The sequence below is a fragment of the Lagopus leucura genome, unplaced genomic scaffold (genome assembly GCF_019238085.1).
Source record: "Lagopus leucura isolate 7727_CA_CO unplaced genomic scaffold, USGS_WTPT01 Super-Scaffold_73, whole genome shotgun sequence".
Classification (NCBI taxonomy): domain Eukaryota; kingdom Metazoa; phylum Chordata; class Aves; order Galliformes; family Phasianidae; genus Lagopus; species Lagopus leucura.
Window position 1 is genome coordinate 91064006 of NW_024962252.1, and position 22544 is coordinate 91086549.

The following is a 22544-nucleotide window of genomic DNA, read 5'->3' on the forward strand; positions in this document are numbered from 1 at the left end:
ATATTTCACAATTAATGCTGAGCTGACGCAAATTAAGTGGTGTTACACAGAAACTTAGAGCTGGCATCCAAATTCAGTACAGCTGCAGATGAAAGAGCATACTTTAAAGAAAGATATCTCAAATATATCTATTTCCAGATGAGGGTAAAGATTACCTTTCTTTTAGAGAAAAAATAACAACAGTTAATTCATATGTATTTCTGGAGACGTCAGCACTGACTGTGTTCTGAGACAAAATTCTCAAGGCTAGTATCTTATTAAAGCCACATTTTTGCATCATTAGCATGCCTCATCTCCATCCAGTTCTCAGACATGAAAGCATTGTATTTGGCCTCTGCATTTCAGACATATTGTGTCTGTGCAAGGCCTACGTGTACTGCAGTGAAGTCAATAATGCATCTTCACCTTTAAAGCTCAAATTTTGCCTTTCTAGTACTGACCTTCCAATCTGGATAGCAGCTGGGTGATAAGTTTTACTAAACATACCTGTGCTGTGGCTGTCTGTTCAGTTCTGGACAGGGAGCTTCTCACGGCTCAGGGCTTGGGAAGGATGCTATTCTTTTTTTATCTAAAACAAAACACATGAAGGAGTGTATGTAAGGTTGAAGCAACATTTTATGTGTTTATGAATACCGGCCAAATCAGCAGCTGTAAGTAAGGGCTTCAACTGCCCCCTTATAATGCAGGGAGGTTTGGAACTAGCAGACGGACCATTGGACTGAGCCCTGTACACAGCTGGCTATGAAATGTCCTTCAGTGTGCGTTTTGGGTTGCTGGTTAGCTTACAGCCTGGGCCAAAACAAGCAATTAACACGGCTGAAATTAAGGCTCAGGGCTGTTTGTGGGTCACTCCTGTAAACTACGCTACTACTGGTGGACACCTACGAATCCTGCTTAAGAAGAAGACTATTTAAGCCCCATACCTTGTGCAAATACACCGCCGCGGTACCGCAGCCCCCAGCACACGCACCGCCGGGTTATGGGCCGGGCAGGAAAGCTGCTGACCGCAACCACCACCACAGCGGTTCCGGCCGGCCCCGGGACAGCGCGGGAAAGCAGCCCGCGTGGAGCAGCGCCGTCAGCCAGCGCGCGCCCCCTCACAAACGTCTCTTCAGCACGGAGCCCCGCCGAGCGGCGCTGCCTGCCGCCCTCCCGGCACGGCTCTGACGGGAAATCGCCATCCCCGCTGTCATCCCGCCGCCATTCACTCCCGCAGCCAGGCCCATCCCAGGCGGCCCCGCCCCGCCGTGCCGTGCCATGCTACACGCGCCTCGCACCCGGCGCCCGCCACCGCCGCACGGACCTCACGGGCCTCACGTCCCCCTGCAGCCGCCGCGCGCCCCGCCCTCCCCCGCCTGCCATTGGTGGGGGCGCGACGCGCACGGGCTCAGCACGCTCCTCGCGGCCCTTTCCGCCGGGGGCGGGGCGAGCGGCGCGGAGGAGCCAATGAGAGCGCGGAGGGGGCGGGGCCCGATGTCGGACGGAGGCCGGGGTCGGATGCGACCGTAAACAGTCGCGCGGGGCACACGGCGCGGCGCTGGGCGCGTGGAAGTGGCCGTGTTGGCCGGCGGCAGGTGAGCGCGGGGAGATCGGGCGGCCTCGGGCAGGCGGCGCCCGGCGAGTCGGCACCCGGCGATCCCAGCGGTGGGACGGTGCGGGAGGCTGCAGGTGCTGAAGGAGCTGCAGGAACGGGCCTCCGGGGCGGCCTTCCAGGCCGGAATTCGCTTCGACGCTTTACGGGGCGCCCGGCCTCCCCTGCCAGCCGTCCCGGCGTGTGCAGGAATGCCCGCCGTGTGGGAGGGCTGCTGTTGCTGAGAGCCGCCGCGTTTCTGCTGCATCCAGCGGGAACGGAGGTGGGAGCGGCGCGGTGCCTCGGGGGGACGGAGCCCGAACTCTGCGCTGCGCTTGAAGGGAAAATAAACGAGGCAGGAGGGCTTCGTAAGAATAAGCGTGTGCCTTTACCCAGTGCTTCAGCATAGACGAAAGGCAAAGGTGTGGAAGGTTCTTCCTTTAATAACCCAGCTTCTTTTCTGTAAGGAATGAACCTGTCGACTACTGAGAATTATCTCTTGTCTTTGAATTGCTCCGCTGAGCTGGGCTATGTGCTCTCAGTGTACAGAAGATGATTCTCAGCACCGGGTGCAGGAAGATTGTGGTCAAAGTCAGCAGCAGGTCGATGAGGGGCTTCAGAAGGGGCTCGGGAATTGCTTGGAGCTGAGGGCTGTAAGCAGATCCATCACCTCAGCAGAGCATTGGGGCTCTAGCGTTTTTCCTCTGTGTCATAAGTACTTTGTCTCTCTCTCACTTTTGCATAGATAGAAGGGAAAGTTTAGCAGTGGCTCGTGTGCTTGTGGATCTGCTCACTCTTACACCCCAGGACTTATTTCTTCCTTTTGTAAACGCTTCTTCTGTTAGCAATGACCTTAGTAACCTTGAGCAAGATATGCTTAAAATAAACAGTAGCGTGTTGCCCAGTCTTAATCGAGAGGAGAAAAAAAAATAGGCTGCCGGCTGTGCTTTGAAGGCATCTCCCTGTCCAAAATAAAGTGGTGTGATAAGTAGAAGAAAAGGTCAGATGTGGACAATTCCCTGACGTGTTTACTGTCTGAGTGCTCATCACCTTGTTTGTTGCGGTCAAGGAGAATTCTGTGCTGTGTAATGCAACTCTGCTTGTTTCATTTGTGATATTTAGAGCAGGTTAATAATAGCTCGTATTGGATCTGTGCAGCAAGAACTTGTTTTGGCATCCAGTCTTCCAACAGTCCTTTTACAGGCAAGTGGGGGACTGTTTTTTCATGCCTTGTTTATCAGGCATTTGTGTTTTATCAGTCAGCAGAGATGTGTGGAGCTAAAGCAAAGATCTAAAATTCCCAGTTCTTGTGTACCTGAAATGTTTGGTGCACTTCTCAGCATAATAGGTAGAACTAGATGTGGTCCCAGGAGTGTTCTGTGTTGTGCAGGTAGTATGTTTTGCTTATGAAGTTCTCTTACTGTGTTTGTTCTGCCTCTACAGTTTCTCCTTTTTTTTTTTTTTTTTTTTTTTTTTCTTTCTACGTGTGTGGATTAGATCTTCATGTAGCTTCTTTGTTGTCATTCAGGTCTCCTTTTTAACCAGCTGTTTACCATGCTTTTTTGATGTGTTGAGCAAATGTACTGTAAAAGGGCTTAATGTAGTATTCTGAAATGTCACAGCTCTTCTGCTATCTGAATTATGCCATTTGGGAGTATTAAATCCTCATTTCAGTCTGATACAATCCAAGTGCTTAGTGATTGGGACTGGGAAAGATTGAATAATAGGCTGCAAGTAAAATGATTCTTTTTGTGAACTCCTGAAGTGCTTTGTGATGGAACCCTTTGTTTTTCAGTTTGTCCCCATTGCCTCCTGTCCTGGCACTGAGCACTGCTGAAAAGAGCCTGGCTCCATCCTCTTTGCACATATATATCAGGTGTTTGTACACACTGATAAGATCTCTGTTCAGCCTCCACTAGGATGAACAGTTCCTATCCCTCTCCTCTTAGGAGAGGTGCTCCAGTCCTTTGATCTATCTTAGAAGCCCTCTGTTGGACTCTTCCTGTGCAATATATCCATGTTTCTTTTGTACTGGAATGCCCAGAACTGAACCCAGCACTCCACGTGCAGCTTCACAAATGCTGAATAGAAGGGATGGATTGCCTCTTCTGCCCTCCTGGCAAGACTTTGCCTAATGCAGCCAATGATACCATCGGCCTTCTTAGCAGTAAGTGCATGTTGCTGACTCATATTCAACTTGGTGTCTGCTAGGACCCCCAGGCAAAGATGCTTTCCAGCTGGATGGCCCCAGGCATTGTTCGCCAGGTGCAGTACTTTGCCCTTCTCCTTGTTGAACACCATGAGGTTCCTGAGGACCAGGAAGACTATATCCACTGCTCTCCCCTTGTCCATCAGGTTGGGCATTTTGTTGTAGAACCTTACCAAGTTGGTCAAGCATGATTTCCTCTTGGTGAACTCCTGCTGACTATGTCTGATGATTTCCCTTTGTGCACTTGGAAATGGTTTCATCATCTTCTATGGGATCAAGGTGAGGCTGACCAGCCTGTCATTCCCTGGATCATTCTTCTTGAAGATAGGATTAACATTTGCTTTCCTCCAGTCTTTAGGCACTTCTCCCTGTTGACATAATTGACCATAGATTCGTGAGTGGTTCCCATCAGGGCCCAAGGGCTTCTGAATGTCCAGTTTGTTCAGGTATTCCCTTACATGATCATCTTCCACCAAGGTTCCATCTTCCTTGCTCCAACCTTTCAGTCTGACCTCTGGGACCTGGAATTTCTGAAGGCTGGTTTGCTGAGGCATAGAAGGCATTCAGTACCTCAGCTTTTCTGGTCACACTGTCCTACGTGACCAGGTCTACTGTTTCCCTGAGGAGAGGACCCACATTTTCCCTAGTCTTACTCTTGTAATTGATGTACTTGTAGAAGCCCATCTTGTTGCCTGCCCAGTTTCAATTCCATTTGGGCTGTAACTTTCCCTGAGTTCTCTGGCCATTTCTGTATTTCTCTCAGATTACTGCTCTTGCTTCCACTGTAGGCTTCCTTTTTGTTGCCAGGTCACCTGACAATTTTACCTGTTGTCCTTTTTGTTGGAATGAATTGCTTTTGAGCTGGGAAGTGGTGATCCTTGAATATCAACCAGCTGTCTTGGGCCCCTCTTTCTTCCAGAGCTCTATCCTATGAAACTCTACCAAGCAGATCTGTGGAGAAGGCCGAAGTCTGTTCTGAAGTGTAGAGTAGTGAGCTTGCTGTTCTAACGATCTTGAACTCCATCATTTCGTTGTCACTGCAGCCATAACTGTCTTTGATCTTCACTTTCCCAATAAGCTCCTCCTTTTTGATGAAAATGAGATAAATTTGTGTTTTCTTAAAGCATTCTCTTTTGCCTACAGACCTCTTGTTGCATCCTATATTCTTACAGAGAGGTTCTGACACAGACAGTAGGAGAAGCATTACCAGTGCCCAAACTATGTGAGCTAAGGGGTCTATGAATAGCCTGTCGTGTAAGTTTCTAAATTTGATCATAACCCTAGTTTCCAGGGCAAGGTTGAAAGGCACGGGATCTGTATAGATAAGCACACCTCCAGAATCAATAGTGGGAGGCTGTGGTGTTTGACCTGCTGTTCGCAATGATAACGGAGGGGTTCTGATCACTGTGCAAGCAGAGAATGCATCTGTGCCACCTGAAGGTGCATGTATGGAGTGCCTATTCCTGACTTCTTAAAGTGATGAGACATAACATGCACGGTTCTGTCTCCCTCTACAAAAAGGCTTATTAGAAAAAGGTCTTGCACATAGGGAGATATTTTTACAATAAAGTTACAGGGTGTATATAGTTTTCCAGTAAGCTATAATTAAAAAGTTTTTGACTGAAAACCTTTGCTGGTGCATCATTTAATCCTTTAAATATGTCTGTTAACAATATACCAGTAAGATACTTGGCAAACTGGTCATGAATCTGAGTTGCTTTCTGCATTACTGGGGAGTTATACTGTAAGAATTGTGCTCAGAACAGGGATTTTCTTCCCAGCTCCAGCACTGAGGTGCTTTGTGACTTTGGGTAAATTACCTGCTATCTGCTAAAATAGAGAACTTTCAAATTAATCTCCTTTGTGTAGCTCTCTGAGACCTACTAGTGAAGAGTGATTTGTGCCTTTCAGTGAGAGAGGAAGAACTTCTGTTTTTCTCAAGAATATGATCTTAAGTAATGATGTATTTGAGTCTAAAGGAATCTCACTTGTTTGTGAAACATAATTTTTGTATTGGTTTCCAGTTTCCATATTGGATTCTGTGTGCTTTGAGGAAGTTAAAACTTGAAATAAAGACAATTACAATATGAGAGCAAATGGAGGGAGAGGGGAGAACCCAAACAACCTGAATCAGTAGACAACCTTGTTGATTACTTGTGCAGAGCTTCATGCTAGGGGGCTGTGCAGCATCCTGATGGCATCCAGCAGGGAGCTGAGCTTTGGTGATAACTTCTGTCTGGCTCTGAGAGAGCACAAACATCTGGATTTGGTCAGCAAAGCTTTAGTTTAACATTTTTTATAAATACTACAAGTTAGAAATCTTACAAATTGTGGGTGTTGTGGGGAAACGTTTTTGAAGGGGTACTTCATGGTGGCACTGATACGAGGGATGCTTCAGAACTTGTCAACTCTGTGAACTGGCAGATGGGCCACAGTGGTCCCCAACAGGATCAATGAGGATGAATGTAATTATTTGTGAAATTAAGTGGTAGCACAACAGAGCTGTTGATCCATTCCTCTAAGAACAGCTAGTGAATAGTCTGCTGCTTTTGTTTGTGCCACTTCAGTTCCTGGAGGAAGATGGACTGCAAGAGCTTCTTTGCCCTCAGTGTTGGGTGAAGCGGGGATTGGAAAAAAGTCAGCCTCATAATTCCCATGTCAAAGGCCAGTGAAGTAAAAGAGCTTTAATTTGTCCCCTCCTTGCATGTACTTATCACCTAGGAACAGTAGCAGAGCTCAGTCTTGGGGAAAAGCAAGCGAGCGGTGGCCTTAAAATCAAAGACAAAACTGCTTCAGTGTAGTGGGAAAGAGCTTGTGCCTGGGACAGAATGTATTAGTGTGTTAAGATGTATGGAGGGAAGTAGAGGAAAGTGGCCTGTAATGAGGCAGTGCACTCCCTTCCTAGGATCTTAACTGTGAGTGAATTATTTGTAGATCATGATCGTGGTAGAAAGAGCTGCTGCACATTCCAGGCACGTGGCTGTGACTGTGCCTTTGCACGACCCCAGACAGCGTCCAGAAAGAAGTAAATAGAGCAGTCGGTCTGGAGCATTCACTTTGCATTGATGTCTGTGCTTAAAATAAGGCAGGCTGTGCTTACTTCTGAAGTATTCAAGTATTTTATTATTATTATTTTTTCACTCTTACATTGTGTATCAAGCCATTTACGGGGAAAATTGTTCGTGCTGGATTTTGAAGTAACTGTCTTTTGCCATAAATGTCTGTGAAGCTTTCTGAATTTTGATGGAAAGATACGTTTGTCTGCCAAGCAGCCAATTCTGTCCGTGTACGTATCGCTGTTACAGTGATTAGAGAGTAAGCAACTTCTGCCTGCTTTTTGTAGGTGTTTGAATTGCATTGGCAAATTCTCTTGTACAAGAATAGTTTTAAAAGCTCTGTCAGAGACTTGGAAGAACTCAGCTTAAGGAGGCTTGAGTCAAAGCTATGTGACAGGAGTCAAATATAGGAGCCCTTGGTTCTGTAATAGGTTGGATCTTGGAACAAATTTCTCTTGGAGCTGAAGTGCATATGAGACATGGAGAGCAGGAAGAATGAAAGAGAAGCAGGGTAGGTCTTCAGCACAGTTTAAGGGATGATGAGGATGACGGTGACCTCCTCTTCAAATGCTGTTTTCTCTGTGCCCAGTATGGTCAGCTGCGACCCAAGGAATCTAGCTACTGAAAATCTGTCCAAGCAGAGACCTGGAAATCTGGTATGAAGGGGTTGGTAGGGAGATATGTGATGGAACGGAAAAAGGCCATGAATGGAAGGATCACATGGAAGGGCTGTTATGGCAAAACGTGAAAAGAAATGGAAGAATATGAAAATACGATAGATTGCATAAAAGCTTAATGAACACTTATTTTGAAGTTACAGTCTACTGGTAGATCTGTGGCCACGTAACAAATGCGCTGATGAGCTGGTGATCTGTATCTTGTTTTGTGGGATCTGTGCCTTGTTGTTGTGGTTGTGGGAATTTAGTTGTGTTTTTTGGTTATTTGTTTCATACTGGTATCACAATCAGTCTGGTGTTCCCGTGTGGTTTTATCACTGATACCAGGATTGTAGCCCTTGTGTAGATACAACTAAGATAGCAGTGATTGCAGTAATGGAAATAATGAAGTGGCAGAACACACAGAGACTGTTTAAATCATTTTCTTCATGAGCATGTAATTGTTGTCTGCCTTACTGTAATTAGTTTAAAAGAGAAGTTGGAGATAATGGTGGTTGAAATTTTGTGGAGACCTGAGGGAAATGTGGGCTACTGCATAACGACTGCATAGCAGTGTGTGTGTGTGTGTGTGTGGAGTTTGTTTGAATTGACAGTGGATGAGTTTCCTTCTTGTGTGGGTAACATACTGTTGATGACAGAGAAGTACTTCCCTTACATTGAGAGAGCTGTATTTTTGGAAGCAGACTTTCAAAAAATATTTTTGGTGTATTTCTGTACAGCTAGAAACCTTCTTGGGTTTAATTTTTGTCTTGCTTATGTGTTTGTATGTATAGATATGAATAAGATTTTTGGCTGTTTAGGATTATGGAGAAGGGGGGGGAGGAAAAGAAAGTCTAGGAGTCAGACCAGCCTGTATGTTTGTAGAGCACTTGCTAGCATGGGGAAGAGAAGGGAGACAGATGGAGAAATGTTTTGAAGCCAGCATTTGTTAGTTAGCTCTCAGTTGTGAGGCTATTTGTTACTGTACTTAGAGTTGTGTTATACTTGCTAATCTTGCAGTCCAGTAGTTGGCATGCTGATAAAGGAAAGAAATGGTGCTTTTCATTGAAGGAAAGTGGCTTGCTAGGTGGGTGGGTATTGCACACAGGAGCATCGTGGGCAATTTGCTTTATTACATGGTTTAGTTGTGTGGCATTACAATAGGGTTCAAAGTCTCATGTGATGTCAGGAAGCTATTTACCTACCAGTGTGGTATCCAACCTGTATCAGCCCCTCTGCCTTTCTCTGGCCCTCTGTGAATCTTGTCTGGTGTCTGCGGATGACTTTGTTCTAGTCTCCTCAGTCAATGCTGCTTGTAGGTATGAGTGCTTTCCATAGAAACTGGGGAACTGTGACACAGCCTATACTGGGAGAATAGCTCTTGATTGGCATTTGTCAGCTCCCTTTGATATAGCTTTGCAGGCACTCTGACAACTTGTGCAGGTGTGATGGCTTGTGTGCATGCATACAGAAAGTGCCTCCTCTGCCAGTTCCGGATCATGAATCTCAGGAGACAAGTCAAGTGTAATACAGACTATCTGTGCTGGAATCAATTCAGTTTGAAATGGCTCCTTTAAATCACTTTGATAAAGCTTGATTATGCTATTTTTTCTTGATTTAGTAGTAGCATGAATAGAGCTTAGTGTAAGGAAAAAAAAATCCCTTCTGCCTACACTAGGTATCAATCTGTGTAATACTGTTAGGGTTACATATCAGTCTTCTGCCTTGTAAGTACATGCTTCCAGTTTTGATATTTCCTGTTTTTACTTGTGCTTATTACTTTTCTATGGGAGAAAAAAAATTCTAATAATTCTTGGCTATTTTTTGTGTGAAATCTTTTTTTTCCCCTTGATTATCTAACACGTGTTTTTTGTCATCTTTCTCATTCTGGCTACAGTAACTTCGTTAGTGTCTGCTTTCTGTGTCATTTTAAGGATAATTAACCAATGTGCCCTGCTAAATGAGGGATTTACAAAGCCAGATAAGCTGGGACTTCTTCCAATTGTGGAAAATGCCTCCAGTATCAGTTCAGTTTTTGTTGTACTTCTTAGCTGTGTAGCTCTTGTCGAGAGGTGAATGTTCCTTCTCCTGATGCCTAGTGCTGAAGGAGCAATCATTGCAGTATAATTTTTTTCCTCCTCTGCCTTTTTCTGGCTTTGCTTTGTGAAAGGCTAGTGCTTGGTGCTCAAAAGATGAGGAACTGGAAGAAGATGGCCTAGAGGTGCAAACCTGTTTAAGAAAAGAGAGTATGGGTTCACTTTTGAAAACGTGCTCCTCTTCTTTAGCCTCTGTCAGTGAATGTTCTTGGAGAGTGCTGGATTCTGCAACTGGGATGGGGCAATCCTGGATGCGTGAGGGTTCCTCTGAAAGTTATGCCTCCTGTTTTATTATGTTGGCCCACAATGTCAGAGGCCATGCAGATTTTCATAGGTGAGGCACTCAGGCTCTTGTTCACTGCTGGTGAAAACGCAGAGCTCGTGGTGATGATTATGTTGAAAAGCAGAGTTCTGTAGCTGAGAATTTGCTTTATCGAATAGAGTCATTGTGCTCTTTGTATCTGTTGCAGTTTCCATGGAAATATGTTGGAGGCATTTCTTTGGGAGTTGACCTATGTGTGTATGGTCCAGGAAACTGGACGCTGGAGAGCAGCCCTGTATGAAGGGACCTGGGGCTCTGTTTGATGGCAGGTTGAATATGAGCCATTGAATATCAGTGGTGCCATGGGGTGCAGGGAGGGGCTGTTCCCTCTGCGCTGTGCCTCAGCTCCTGCAGTAGGTGCAGTCTGGGTATTCCAGTGCAAGAAGGACATAAAAATTGACATACAGTGTCCAAAGGAGGGCTGGGTTGTTGGGGAAGGATCTGGAGGACAAAGTGTGTGAGGAATGCTGTAGATGTGAAGAAATAGACCATCCTGTCCACAGGATACATTTCCTTAACTGACAGGCAGCTTTCAAGTTTAGAAAGTGCATTATGCAGCATTGAACCATTGGTTAAATGCTGTAGACATTGAGAAATAACATTTGTTATAGGTCTGTAGCTTACGGACAGGCTTTGTAAGGTTGACCACAGAATAATGACCTAGGTTGACTTCATTTTTATTTTTAGAGCTAACTGTAGCCTAGATATGCTGCTAACACTTGAGTGTCCCTCTAGCAACCATACTTTAAAGCCTGGAGTGTGCAGTACTTCCTGGCTACAGCAGTTGTTGCTGATTTTGATCACTGATTGACCATTGCTGGTTAAGCACTCCAGTTACCACAGCTTACTCTACATTTGCCTAACACGCTTACAAAATTTGGCTATAGGACATGTTTCTGAGACAGGCTCTGCTTTTTCTGGAAAGGCTGCTTGTGGTTTGCATGTAAACTGTTGCATGTAAACCATGTGGACTGCTTACTTAGTGTCACTCATACCACTCCAATGCGTTAACCTTTGTTTGTTGTGTGCATGTAGATGTTGGAAGGTTATCTTCTGAAAATGAACTGGTGTCTGGGTACCTGCCTACAAAATAACGTAGATCTGTGGCCTTATAGTGCTCAGAGGTGAATGAAGTAAGAAGGGGAAAGTCTCCCTTCTGTATGGTTGAGGCATATCCTGGCCACTCCTGATTTTCTTTTACATGAACCACAGACATGAAGGAAAGGCAGTGCCTCGAGCCTGAGCTTAGTTCCCATGCACATAAAGGAGTCAGTGTAACTTGTTCTTCACAGATACACCATCCTGCACCCTACAGTTCTTGTTTTGTATCTGAAGATACTGAAACTGATTAAGGAATCTGAGTCAGTGCCTCTCCAACAGGAAGGGATATGGATAAAAAGATAGACCGTTGCAGTGTGATACCTTCAAATTGAATGCTAGGTTGTGGTAGGTGAGTGTTCTGAGCCTGCTTAATTTCCAACTTAAAATAGTAGAGTGAGTTGAGGACTGAGTGGACAACCTTTGGAGGGCAGATAAAGCTTACTCATTGATGTGAGGGTGAAGAAATTTGGCTATGTAAAATGAGCAGGCATGACTCCAGGGCAGGAATGGGATGTGACAGTTGTCAGTACACTTCATCCATGCTATCAGTTGCTGAGAACATGTTCCATGTCCTGATAATCAAAGGTCAAACACTAATGCTTTTAACGCTTTGTAAGTGTTTGAGAAGAATTAAGACTATCTTAGCCGTGTGGCCAAAATGCATCTGTCTTTGCTTCCTCTGGTCATTGGTAACTTAAATATTTGTGTGAAATCCTGGAATGCTGTCCTAATTCGTGGATAGTCCTAAGAGCTCTCACGTTGCCTGGTAAGGTAACTAGCTGTCATTCATGCTGGTTAAAGTGTTATCTGAGCTGTAAACAAATTGTCATGGTAGCTGGTAGTCAAACTGAAACAAGATTATCTGCTATATGCCACAAGCTCTTAGGTAATGTGAACAAGGTTGCAAACGTGTTCCTTGACCTCTTCCCCTGTTGTTTTTTTTTGTGCTTTTTTTCAGCAGAGAAGTTCAATCATGGCGGCAGATGCCATCATGATCATGAAAGGTTTGACAAAGCTCAGTAAAGCAGTCCTGGAAACCCAAGCAGGACAGCTGCGGCAGGTGATCCTTGGGGGCGATGCAGTTACCGTTGCAAAGAGTCTCCAGGCAACTGCTGAAGAGCAGTTTAGTTCTGCCTGGGGAAAAATGCAGGTAAGAGAAGTTTTTATGTGCACAGTCTAGTATGATATTTGGCATTTCCTCCAGGTACTCTCTGTGTTGTGTAGAGCTGAGGAAATCCTATCATAAGCTTAGCTCTCTGAGTTACTAAATTAACTATTACAGATGTTGGAGTATGCCAGGAATTGTCCAAAACATCAGCAGTATGCCATAGGTGCTTGGGCAGGAGTGTAAGAGGATGGTTACTAGTGTACTGGTTTCCATTAATCAGTGTTTATGGCCTGCTGAGGATGAAGTGTGGTTTGCTTACCTAATCTTGTCAAAGATCAAGTAAAATTGGCTGGTAGCTTTGTTATTTAAATTCTTCTTCAGACTTCAGTAACTGATTGCCTCTTCTTTGACTGAGAGAATGAGCTCTCGGAATTTGTTAGAATTTATTGGCACTGTCGCTTCCTTTCTTTACAGAATTGGTATAGGTGATGTGTTCCAGAATTGGTCAGGTATTCATGTGTTCCTCACTCACAGCTGAGGTAGGATTTTCAGAAGAACAGGCTTGCAAGTGAGGATCAGAAGGGAAGCCAGACTTCTTTTTTAAGCAGTAACTTCTCTTACCAGGCACAAGGATGATAGATTTATAAGAACTCCACATTTGCTGTGTTGCCTTCTCTTGAAAAAGTGGCGCTTATCTACATCAAGAGAATCATCCTTTAGAGCAATGATGTGGCTCAGATAATGATTTTAAAACAAAAGCTAATGGGTGAGGTTTTAATGATATTTTATGTAATAAGCTTGGGCTGTCCTGGAGGCCTCCTTAAGCTTCAATTCTAGAACTTGTCTGTTACCTTATTTCTACCTAAGCTTGCAATAGCTTTGTCCTGAGAAATATCCTAAGTTTATTTGTTTATGGGGACAATGTTTTGTTTTGCCTTTGTCTTTTGCATTCAAGAAGGGAGAGAATATTCTCCTGTTTCTGTGCATGTTTCTCTGCACAAGAAAGGTCACATCAAAACACCTACAAGACTGCATTCTGAGTAAAAGTTGCTTGAGAGGCTGCTGCCAAAAGAACTTTGTAAGAAATCTGCAGTCTGAAGCTTGAAACTGCGATTCAGTGCTTGGCCACAGTCCCTGCGAACAGATTTCTCCTCTGCCCTTGCTTGTTGAAGTTCAGAATAGCATGAGACCTGCTGAATAATCACAAAGATGTTCTGGTGGTGTTTTTTTGTAAGGAGAGGAAATGTGTTCAGTGTTTAGAAAAGAGTCTAAAATACGCTGACTGCTTAACTGACCACAGCAGGGTTACAATCCTGTTGACTTGTATCTCCAGGTACTGGTGTTTGAGAACCTACCTATGAATTTGCCCAACCAGCGGTGCTGAAAGATTGCCAGTAGTTCTGGATGTCCTCAGCATCCCTTCCTTTTATTTTTCCCATATTTTGCTGTGAATGTGCTGAAGTCTCAACAGGTTACTTTTTTGACTTTGGGCCAAACTGCATGCCCTTTTCTGAGGACCGTGGATAAGTAGGGGGCAGGTTTTAAGTTCTTTACTTAAAGTGTTTCTATTACTGTTTACAGGAACTGGGCAAACAACAGGAGAACTTAAGTGATTTCAGTGAGGATTTTGGGAAAGACTATGACTTCTTGGCACAAGAGCCATCGGATGCTTCGAGGGACTTCTCTACTGCCCCCAGCAAGCCTCATGAACACAGCAGTGAGGGCCCTGCTTACTCTTACACTACAAATGGACCTCTTAAAAGTGTTGGTGAGACTGGAGATTCTGGCCTGGGTCAGAAGCCTTTCCCTCCCAAAATGGATGCAAGGTTATTTGGAGGCTTTAGGGACCCTGGAAATCCTTTTGCTGCTGTCTTTGGACAAAATAGGGCTTTTCACCAAGATCACTCCTCTGTTGGTGGATTAACAGCTGAAGATATCGATAAAGCCAGACAGGCCAAAACTGAGCAGAAACCTTACAAACAGATGGTATGTGTATGTTTGTATGTATTGTTTATAACTACAGGTTACTATTCTGGATTATCCATAAGTCACCTTCTCTTGTTTCTATTTTTTTCTCTTTCTGAAATTGCCTTTTGGAGAGGAAAAGATAGTAGTGTCAATGCTTTTTAACCCAGGTTTCTGTGACAGAATCTCTTTTCACATCTACCCCCTATATATCCAATATTCTGATGTGGGAGGATGTTTAAAATGCCTCTGTAGGATTAGACTTAAACTTTGTGTTGACAGGAGTTTTCCTTTCATTCACTGGTCTGTGTGGACTCAAAGTGTTGATGTAGGTTACAGTAATGAAGGGCCTGTATTTCATCATAGTTTTCTTGAAGGGTCTGTCTCCTTTAGCTAATGGTCTTGCTGTGGCCATAAGAATGGATTGGATCTACACTTTACTCAGCAAAGGCCATGGCTTCCTGCACTATTTCTTGTTGTCCTCCTAGAAGTGGATGGAATGTTGTCCTCAGCATTAGTAGATTGGAGAGTAGTATAGAGCTCTGAAGCAACAGTTGGGATTTATGTCCTTGTACAAGCCAGCACTGAAAAGCTACAGCAGAATTCACAGTGGTGATACTTGCCTTCTGCTCTAACCTGCCTCCTTCAAACCCAGTGTCAGATGCTGCTGTGGGTTCACTTAGTCAGGGTATTGCTTCAGTGAAACTGTATGCTTCTGCTTTAGCTGTTTTGTGGGGAAATCATCTACAGTCCTGTAGATCTGATGATTTGCCAAGAGTTTTAACTGCACATGTAAAGAGAGTTTAGCATTGGCTGATATTGCACTGCTTCTCCAAGTTCAGAATCTAAGGGCTGTCGAGGTAAAAGTGAACATGGACTTTTTAAATATGGTTATCAGCTATCCCACTCTCTTGTCCATTTCTTAGTTTAATGTATTTTTAAGTTTGGTAGCTATATTTTTGCCGTGTGATCATTTGAAAATCTCCCACCTTGGCATTCAAGAAGAGGTTTTTGTAGCACAGATATGCTCTTCAGGTGTTGTTTGAAATTGCACTCTGTATTTGCAGGTCACTGATTTGTTTGTTTGTTTTCCTTGCCCTGTCTTTCTGTGGCAGCTCAGTGAACGGGCTCGGGAGCGAAAGGTTCCTGTCACGAGGATTGGGAGGCTTGCCAACTTTGGAGGTGAGTTTGCACACCTGCATCTGCAAAGTCACTACGATTGCACAGACTGATGGCTGGCTGTGACAACGTTCCTGCTAAAGCAGAAGGTGGTTCCATTTTTGTGTCAAGCTTGCTGATAGGAAAGTCTCTCTCACAAATGGATGGTTTGGCTCCAGAGCTTGACTTGGGCTTTTTCATTGCCATTATGGCTCTTAGCCTTTAGTCAGAAAGAAGTTACACTTTTCATCTGTCTTTGTTGCTCTTTTATCTTATCTAACTGCTGTGGAAGGTAGTACTTATGTGCCTCCCTTTGCTTCTGGCAGTCCTCACTGGATTTCAGTTGCTTTTTGTGCTCAAGATCAAGTAAGTTTGGAAAAAAAAAAAAAAAAAAAAAAAAAAAATACTGAGAAGGTTAAAAGTGATTTTCGTTTAACTGTTCCTGGGGTCCAGAAAGCCCCACTCCCATACTCTTGGCACTCACACTTGAATTATTCCTCCTTCTTGTTCATTCTTTACGTATTTTTTCATTGTTCCCAGATGTACTTGGGAGTGTTGATCTTAATGCTGTGGCATTAAGGCATTGCGGGGTGATGAGCGTATCAGTATTAGGAGGCACAATTACATGGACAGCAGAGTTCTGGGAGCAAAGAACGTGTTGCTGAAACAGTTAAGGATTTTTTTTTTCTTGCTCCCCCTACTGAGCTCATGTTTCTCTGTGATCAGTGTGAGGCACTGCTGAACTTTGTCATTTATATGCATTTTCATATGCTGCTTGCTGCAGCTGGAGTGACTACTGGTAGCTGCATTTATAGTACTAAGTATCATTATTTTATTTTTCCTTACTGCAGTTTGAAATGGTGGAATAAATTATTCTTGTTACTTGTTTTGTAGCCCTAGTGGGCCATCAGTTCCCCTCACACCGTTCTTGATCTCTCTATATATGATTTGGCTTCTCTGTTCAGTTTGTGTCTCCCTTATTCACATTCCTGGTTTGTTCTTTTAGTAGTATAATAAAATATTTTTGCAATAAAGAAAATTCTGGCAGTTTGCCGTAAGGTCTAGACCTGATGTGGTTGTAGCTCTTTCAAAGTTCGTTACTGCCCAAAACTTTGCTTAGTGTGGAGTCAAAGGCAATAGGAAAAGTACTGTGTGAGTGACTTGCCATTTCTTTTGTCTGTAATATTTGTTGACAAGATTCCCATCTCCACTGTATTGTTGTCTGACTCCTGATACTTTCTCCTCCAAGTAACTGTTCTCTATGTGGGATCTGATTGAAGAAGACTGAATTTCAAGTGCAAAAGATACGTGCTCAGCAGTTGTGGTATTTGCACTCTGACCTGCCTCTTCTTTTAAAGGATTAGCTGTTGGTCTTGGCATTGGGGCGTTGGCAGAAGTTGCGAAGAAGAGCCTTAGACCTGAAGAACGCAGTGGTAAGCTCTTTCTGCATTCTCATCCTTTTCTTTCTTTCTTTTTTTTTCCCCCCGCAGCCACTGACTGCTTGCATAGCTGTTTGAAAGACTGCATTCTTTTGAAAGTTGGGAGATTGGTTAGTTCTTTTGTTTTTATCATAATCCTTCTATGCTTTTTCTTTTCCTATTGAAGTAAGCCACAACCTCAGTGCGTAGATAAAGGATGGAGATACATTTGGGAGAATACTTTTGCTAGCATTGTTCACAGAGTTTATTTTCTCATAATCACACATGAGTATGAATGTCATACTTATGTCCTCTCTTGGATTGTATTGGTATGTTTTTTGAACTGTTCATTGAAACCATGTAGTGTAAAAGAGCCCTTATGTCTGAAAACTTCATGCTGTTACTGGTTGCAGGCTCTTAAAAATCCAAGGAGGTTCTGCATAGTGGGAATTGGGAGGCTGGCTGGTCTGTTCTTAAGAGAGACAAAACACTTCAGGTACCTGCTAAATGGCATTTCTCTACTTGTAGTATCTTTTTTTTTTTTACTTTCTCTGAACAGTTTTTGTATCCATGCAGCTTATTTGAAGTTGGAGGTAAAAATGTTGCTGCGTTATACTTGGCTGCCTTATGGTGGCTGTTTTCTAGGCTTATGCTTTGGTAGACTGCAGTGGTATAGAATGGTACCATGTGGGTGAATGGCTTACAGCATAAAAAGTACTTGAGTGTTCTTTGCTAGAAAATGTAAGATTATTTTAGATTTATGGTTCAAGGCTTGTTCCTTATCAGTGAAACGTTTCGGTGGTGCGCTGCAAAGTATAAAGTTGTTAGAATTATTGCAGGCTGCATGGTCTTCAGCTGCTCTGTATGGTTTGGCTTGTATGTTTATGTTTAGATAATTTCTAGTGACAAGAAGGAAATGACAAAAAGGATAACCTTTTGCACTTAGAAGTTCAAAGGAAAGAAAGAGTCAAATGTTTTTTTGTTCAGAAGCGTTGCTTTGTGATAACCTAGGAGTACCCAGCAGTTCTCATTTACTCTGTGGCCATTAGTATTGTACTACCAGGCCAGTTTGTGTCTTTTTTTTTTTTTGTCCCTTTTTTAGTAGGGATGGAGACTGAGGAAGTGAGAACCTCAATTTCAGGAGGTACTGCAGTGGCTTGGAATTGGAAAAATAAAAATCAACCAACCAAATTACAGTTCTGTATCTCACTCCCTGAAACAAATTAAACCACCAAGACCTCAAAAACAAAATAAAGGCAAACCCACAGAAGAACTGATACGTTCCTGGCAGTGGAGGGGAAGGAAAAGGTTGTGTACTGCTCTGGATGCTACCTGATGATGTGCATTTTTGTATTCCCTTACAACTAGGCAATGCAGAGCAGCCCAGCAAAGGAAGAGGATCTTTGGCAGAGTTTTCTCTCCATGGCCTGAGGTTTTTGAGGCTGGATGAGTTCCTTTGCTTTCATTTAAGAGCACGCATGTAGGCAAACATGACCCATCCTCTAGAGAACACTTGAAATCTTTTGCTTTTTGTGCTTGTGATGTTTGACAGGTTGTTCATACCTGTTGGAAGTTAATGATTTGCCTTGCTTTAAGCAGAGAAGGAATTGCACGGTTGTTGGTATTTCTCTGCTTGTCAGATTATTTTCTAATTAGGCACACACTAAAGCATGAACAAGAGCTTGCAGATCTACGAAATTTGCTGGAATACATAAGCTTTGTTTCTCAGCCTTACAGCATGAAAAGATAAATATATATATTTGTTTATTTAGAAGGCAACAGACACTTTTTCTTGAAATAAGGAAATTGTGGCTCAAGGTATTTTTCCTCTTGCTAGGGAAATGATTGTTTTCCTCTGTAACTGTAACCTGGGGCCAGATGTCTGCCCTGCAGGCTGAGTCATGTTCTGAAAAAGTAATTTTCTTGAACAAACCTTGGTTAGTATATATGGCAGTGAAGGCTGCTGACTTAACTGCTGGGCAAGGCAGTTGGAAAAATTACCTGGATTTTATTTTTAGCTGTCTTACTTGCTTTCATTTTTGCTTCTTGCTGTTATCTGCTTAGATAAGATCTTGGAGCATTGGTTATACTTTGTAGAGGAGAATTGGACAAGAGTGGTGTTGAAGTAAGGCAGAAGGAAAAGACTATTTTAGCCCTCTTGCTTTCTTGGAGTGTCTCAAACCAAGAACATGAGAAGGACTGTGGGTGATCTAGGCTCTCACTCTCGCTGCTCTTCAGTTAACCACAGCCTCTAGCTATAGTGTCCTTGGCCATGTTTTCCACAGGACTCTACAGTGGGTATGACTTTCTGCAGGGAGACCTCAATGCAGACTTGAAAGGAGCTTACAAGCAGGAGGGGGACCAGCTTCTTATGACAGTTGGTAGCGACAGGACAAGGGGGAATGGATTTAAACTGAAAGAGGGGAAGTTTAGGTGAAAGGGTAGGAAGAAATTCTTCACTCTGAGTGGTGAAGCACTGGCACAGGTTGCCCAGAGAGCTGTGGTGTCCCATCCCTGAAGGTGCTCCAGGCCAGGTTGGGTGGGCCCTGGGCAGCCTGAGCTGGTGGAGGGGCAGAGCTGGGGGCCCACAGCTGGGGGCTTGGAAATAGATGATCTCTGAGGTCCCTTCCAACCCAAGCCATTCTATGATTCTGGATGAGACCTCTCTCTGAGGGCTCTGTTGCTGCAGACATGCATGTCAGAGGACATGTATGTAGATTTGGGTCCAAGATCCCATTTTCTTACTGCTCTTTCTGGCAATACCAGCCTTTGCTATCAGGGGAGGAAAACTCTTGTGTAAGTACCTCTGCCTCTTATTTCTTTTTTCTGTAAACAGGCAAACAAAAAAGTACCTCTGCACTCCACTGATGACTTCAACTTGTGGCATTTGTGTCTGGGTTGAAAGATTTTTCTGGCTGCCAGCACCATAAGGTTACTAAGGCTCTTGTCTGAGAATGACATATTGTCCTGTTTTCTGGAAGTTAATTAGAAGTCATTTCTCTTGCCACTGCTACACTATATTAACAGTAATTTCTTGGAACACCAAACAAGCAGGACACATATATGATGAAAGGCATGCCTGAGAATTTCACACTTGTGGTGGCATTCAGGAGTGACTGGAAGGAGTCTTCTCTTGGTTTCCTTTCCTCCTGCTCAGTAAGTACAACTGAAAATGTCACTCCTGTGAAACAGGGCTGGAAGCATCCTACAAACACAAAATTGCAAGCCCCAAACTCCTGAGCAGCAGGTCCTTCTAGTATGGTTTGTACTCCTGTTGTCTTGCCCCTGCTGTTATCAAACAGAGAGACTGCAAATGTCTGCTTTCCTGTGCGTTCTCTAGTAACAATGCTAGCATAAATAATTTTCACCACCAATTTCTGTGTGGAATTGCAGGGGCCTTTTTAAGGGCTTGGAGGCATATGGCTGCCCTCTTTAAGTGCTTTGATAACTGGTTAGGTTCTCATCTTACTCTAAAAAAAAATGGCCATGCTTTATTTCCAGTGAAAATTTTCTTGTTAGACTGATTTTAAAAGACCCTCTTGAGTCATTGGTGTCTGCGGTGGCAGTCACTGTATTTAGTGTGTAAGTGCACAGTGTTAGAGGGGCTGGGTAAGGGAGAGCAGAACAAATTTCCATGAATAAAAATGAAACACTGCCCAGTTAAATATTGCCATTACTAGCAGAAAGGCGTTGTGGATTCAAGGTCAAATTAGTAACTTATTAATGGCTTATATACTAGGCCATCCTGATAGGCAGCATCAGCCCAGCTCTGAGCATGTGTGTTTCCTTAAGGAAAGAAGAAACACAATCTCCTTGAATTGTTAGTCTTAAGTGCTTGGGTTGTGTTCCGGACTGTTCCCTTGCTCCAAGGTTTGTATGGCAGATGGTCCTAAAAACAAATACGTGCCAAGTCATAGAATTATGGATTGGCTTAGGGTGGAAGGAACCTTAGAGATCATCTGGTTTCAACCCCCATGTCGTGGTTGGCTACTCAGGGCCCCATGCAACCTGGCTTTGAACACTTCTAGAGATGGGGCATCCAGAGCTTCTCTGGGCAGCCTGTGCCAGTGGAAAAAAATATTCTGATCTTGAAGTGAAAAGCAAATAGTTTCTAGTATCAAACGTTGCTTGCTATCTCTGGGAAGAGCTTAATGAAAATTTACACAGAACATATTTTGATGAACTCTGCTGCACTTTATACCTGTTGTCTTCCACCTACTTGTGGAAGACTGCCTGTTTTTTATGTTGTTTCTTCACTGAAATTTACATAAAACTACTTTTGACTCTTGCTTTCAGGTTAGCTGCTTGTTCATGCCCACTTTTAGCAATGTACATAAACAAGCAACAGCTAATCATCTACTTTTGGACAGATTGTTGATTAGGTAGTGCCCTTCTTGTCTTGATTTCAATGAGGTGCTTGCCAGGAAAAGAGAATGAGTGCCTCTGCAGGGCTGCTTCTCTGATAAAAATTCTTTGTTAGGATTCGTTGGCTTCTGGAAGTGACTTTAATCATTAACTAACTCATCCTGCTGTACTCTCAGAATAGGGTATTTGTGTGTGCAGGCGTTATGAAGGAAGGCAGGGCTTTAACTTAGTAGTTTCCTTTGCTCCTATGTGTCTGGAGCTTGTGAGAGGGACTGTTTGTCTCATCATTGCTAAGGACCCAGAATTTTTCTCATGGGCAGTTGAGAGCCAGAACTCAGTACATGCCTCAAGCATTCCTGTACTATTTTTTCCCTGTCCCCTGGCCAATCTGAGCTCTCTTTGTATACATTCCTAAGAGCTAGCTGGACATGGAGAGGATCTCTTGTTGCTGTAATCACTGTACGGCACACCAGTAATTTCCATCTGTCTGAGATCATCAGGGCCATTGCAGCTGCTGTGCTCTTTCAGGCTCTGCTTATCATACATGTTGGCTTCAGCTGTTTTATCTGTTGTACCCTTTCCTCTGAAGTGTTGAAAACAGAGTAGCTTGAAGATCAACATATCAGCTCCGATCTCTGCAGCCTGGCTGTAAGGCCTGACCTCCCTCCTGCTTGGTTCTCTGTCAGCAGGCGCTGAGCAGCTCCAAGAGAAGTGGTTGGTGGGTGCCTGCCCACCCCTTCTGTCCCTGCTCTGGAAGCTGGAGGAGCTGTCCTACTGGAGAAGGAGTTCTGGGTTGCTTCACCCAAAGGGATCAAAAAATCCAGTTGCTCTCTTTCTCTCCTCCTTCCCTTTCCTCTTTAAAAAGAAATAAAATTAAGTCAATCCTTCTTTGGGGACAGGAACGTATATGTTTGAGTCTGTATATTTTGGACTGTGTTCTGCATAAGCTGTTGCTTGCATTGGAACAAGTAACCGTATCATCGCTGGGATGTCCTTCTATCTAAACTAGGTATTTTTCTCAGTAGCAAGTTGCCTGTAAGAACGTGGTGAGAAATGGTACACGTATTTGAGGATGTAGGAAGGAAAGATATCTGGAAATGATTTCCTCTGACAGTTGTCAAAGAAAAATGTGGTATCCCCGATGAGAGCTCCTACTGGGCTTCTCCTGTGAGAACAACCTCCTTAGATTTCGCTGGCTTTATAACCTCATCACAAAATCTGATGCTTTTTCAAGATGCTGTATGCAACCGTGATGTTCTGGGGTTGTGGTGTTGGACAGTTTGTTTTACCTGTGCATTAGGAGACAGTGGATTTCAGTTTATGAATAATGCAATTATGGACTCAGAAAAGTGAAAACTATGTCTGCTTTCTACTGATGGCTAGTGCATGCTTTAGAAGTACAGCTGCACAGCAGTGTGTTCATGTGTGTGTCTCAGGCAAGAATACTGGATATGGAAAAGGAGGTTGGGTGCTGGTATGAGCTCTGCTCCCACCCTGTGAGCATGTTCTCAGAAAATCCC

General features: G+C 43.7%; 1 protein-coding gene across 2 annotated transcripts in view; it reads left to right on the forward strand.

The window, feature by feature from the left end:
- The first annotated feature begins 1491 nt into the window (after nucleotides 1–1491).
- The window catches only part of COQ8A (coenzyme Q8A), a 33984-nt gene continuing 12931 nt past the window's right edge, over nucleotides 1492–22544 (forward strand). The window contains exons 1-5 of one of the 2 annotated variants that reach the window (XM_042882561.1): nucleotides 1492–1574; nucleotides 11969–12160; nucleotides 13700–14104; nucleotides 15199–15265; nucleotides 16600–16674. In XM_042882561.1, coding sequence (XP_042738495.1) covers nucleotides 11984–12160; nucleotides 13700–14104; nucleotides 15199–15265; nucleotides 16600–16674 — 724 coding nt within the window. In that variant the 5' untranslated portion in view covers nucleotides 1492–1574; nucleotides 11969–11983. The remainder of the gene's footprint in view (nucleotides 1575–11968; nucleotides 12161–13699; nucleotides 14105–15198; nucleotides 15266–16599; nucleotides 16675–22544) is intronic. The other variant, XM_042882553.1, reaches the window with a different exon arrangement.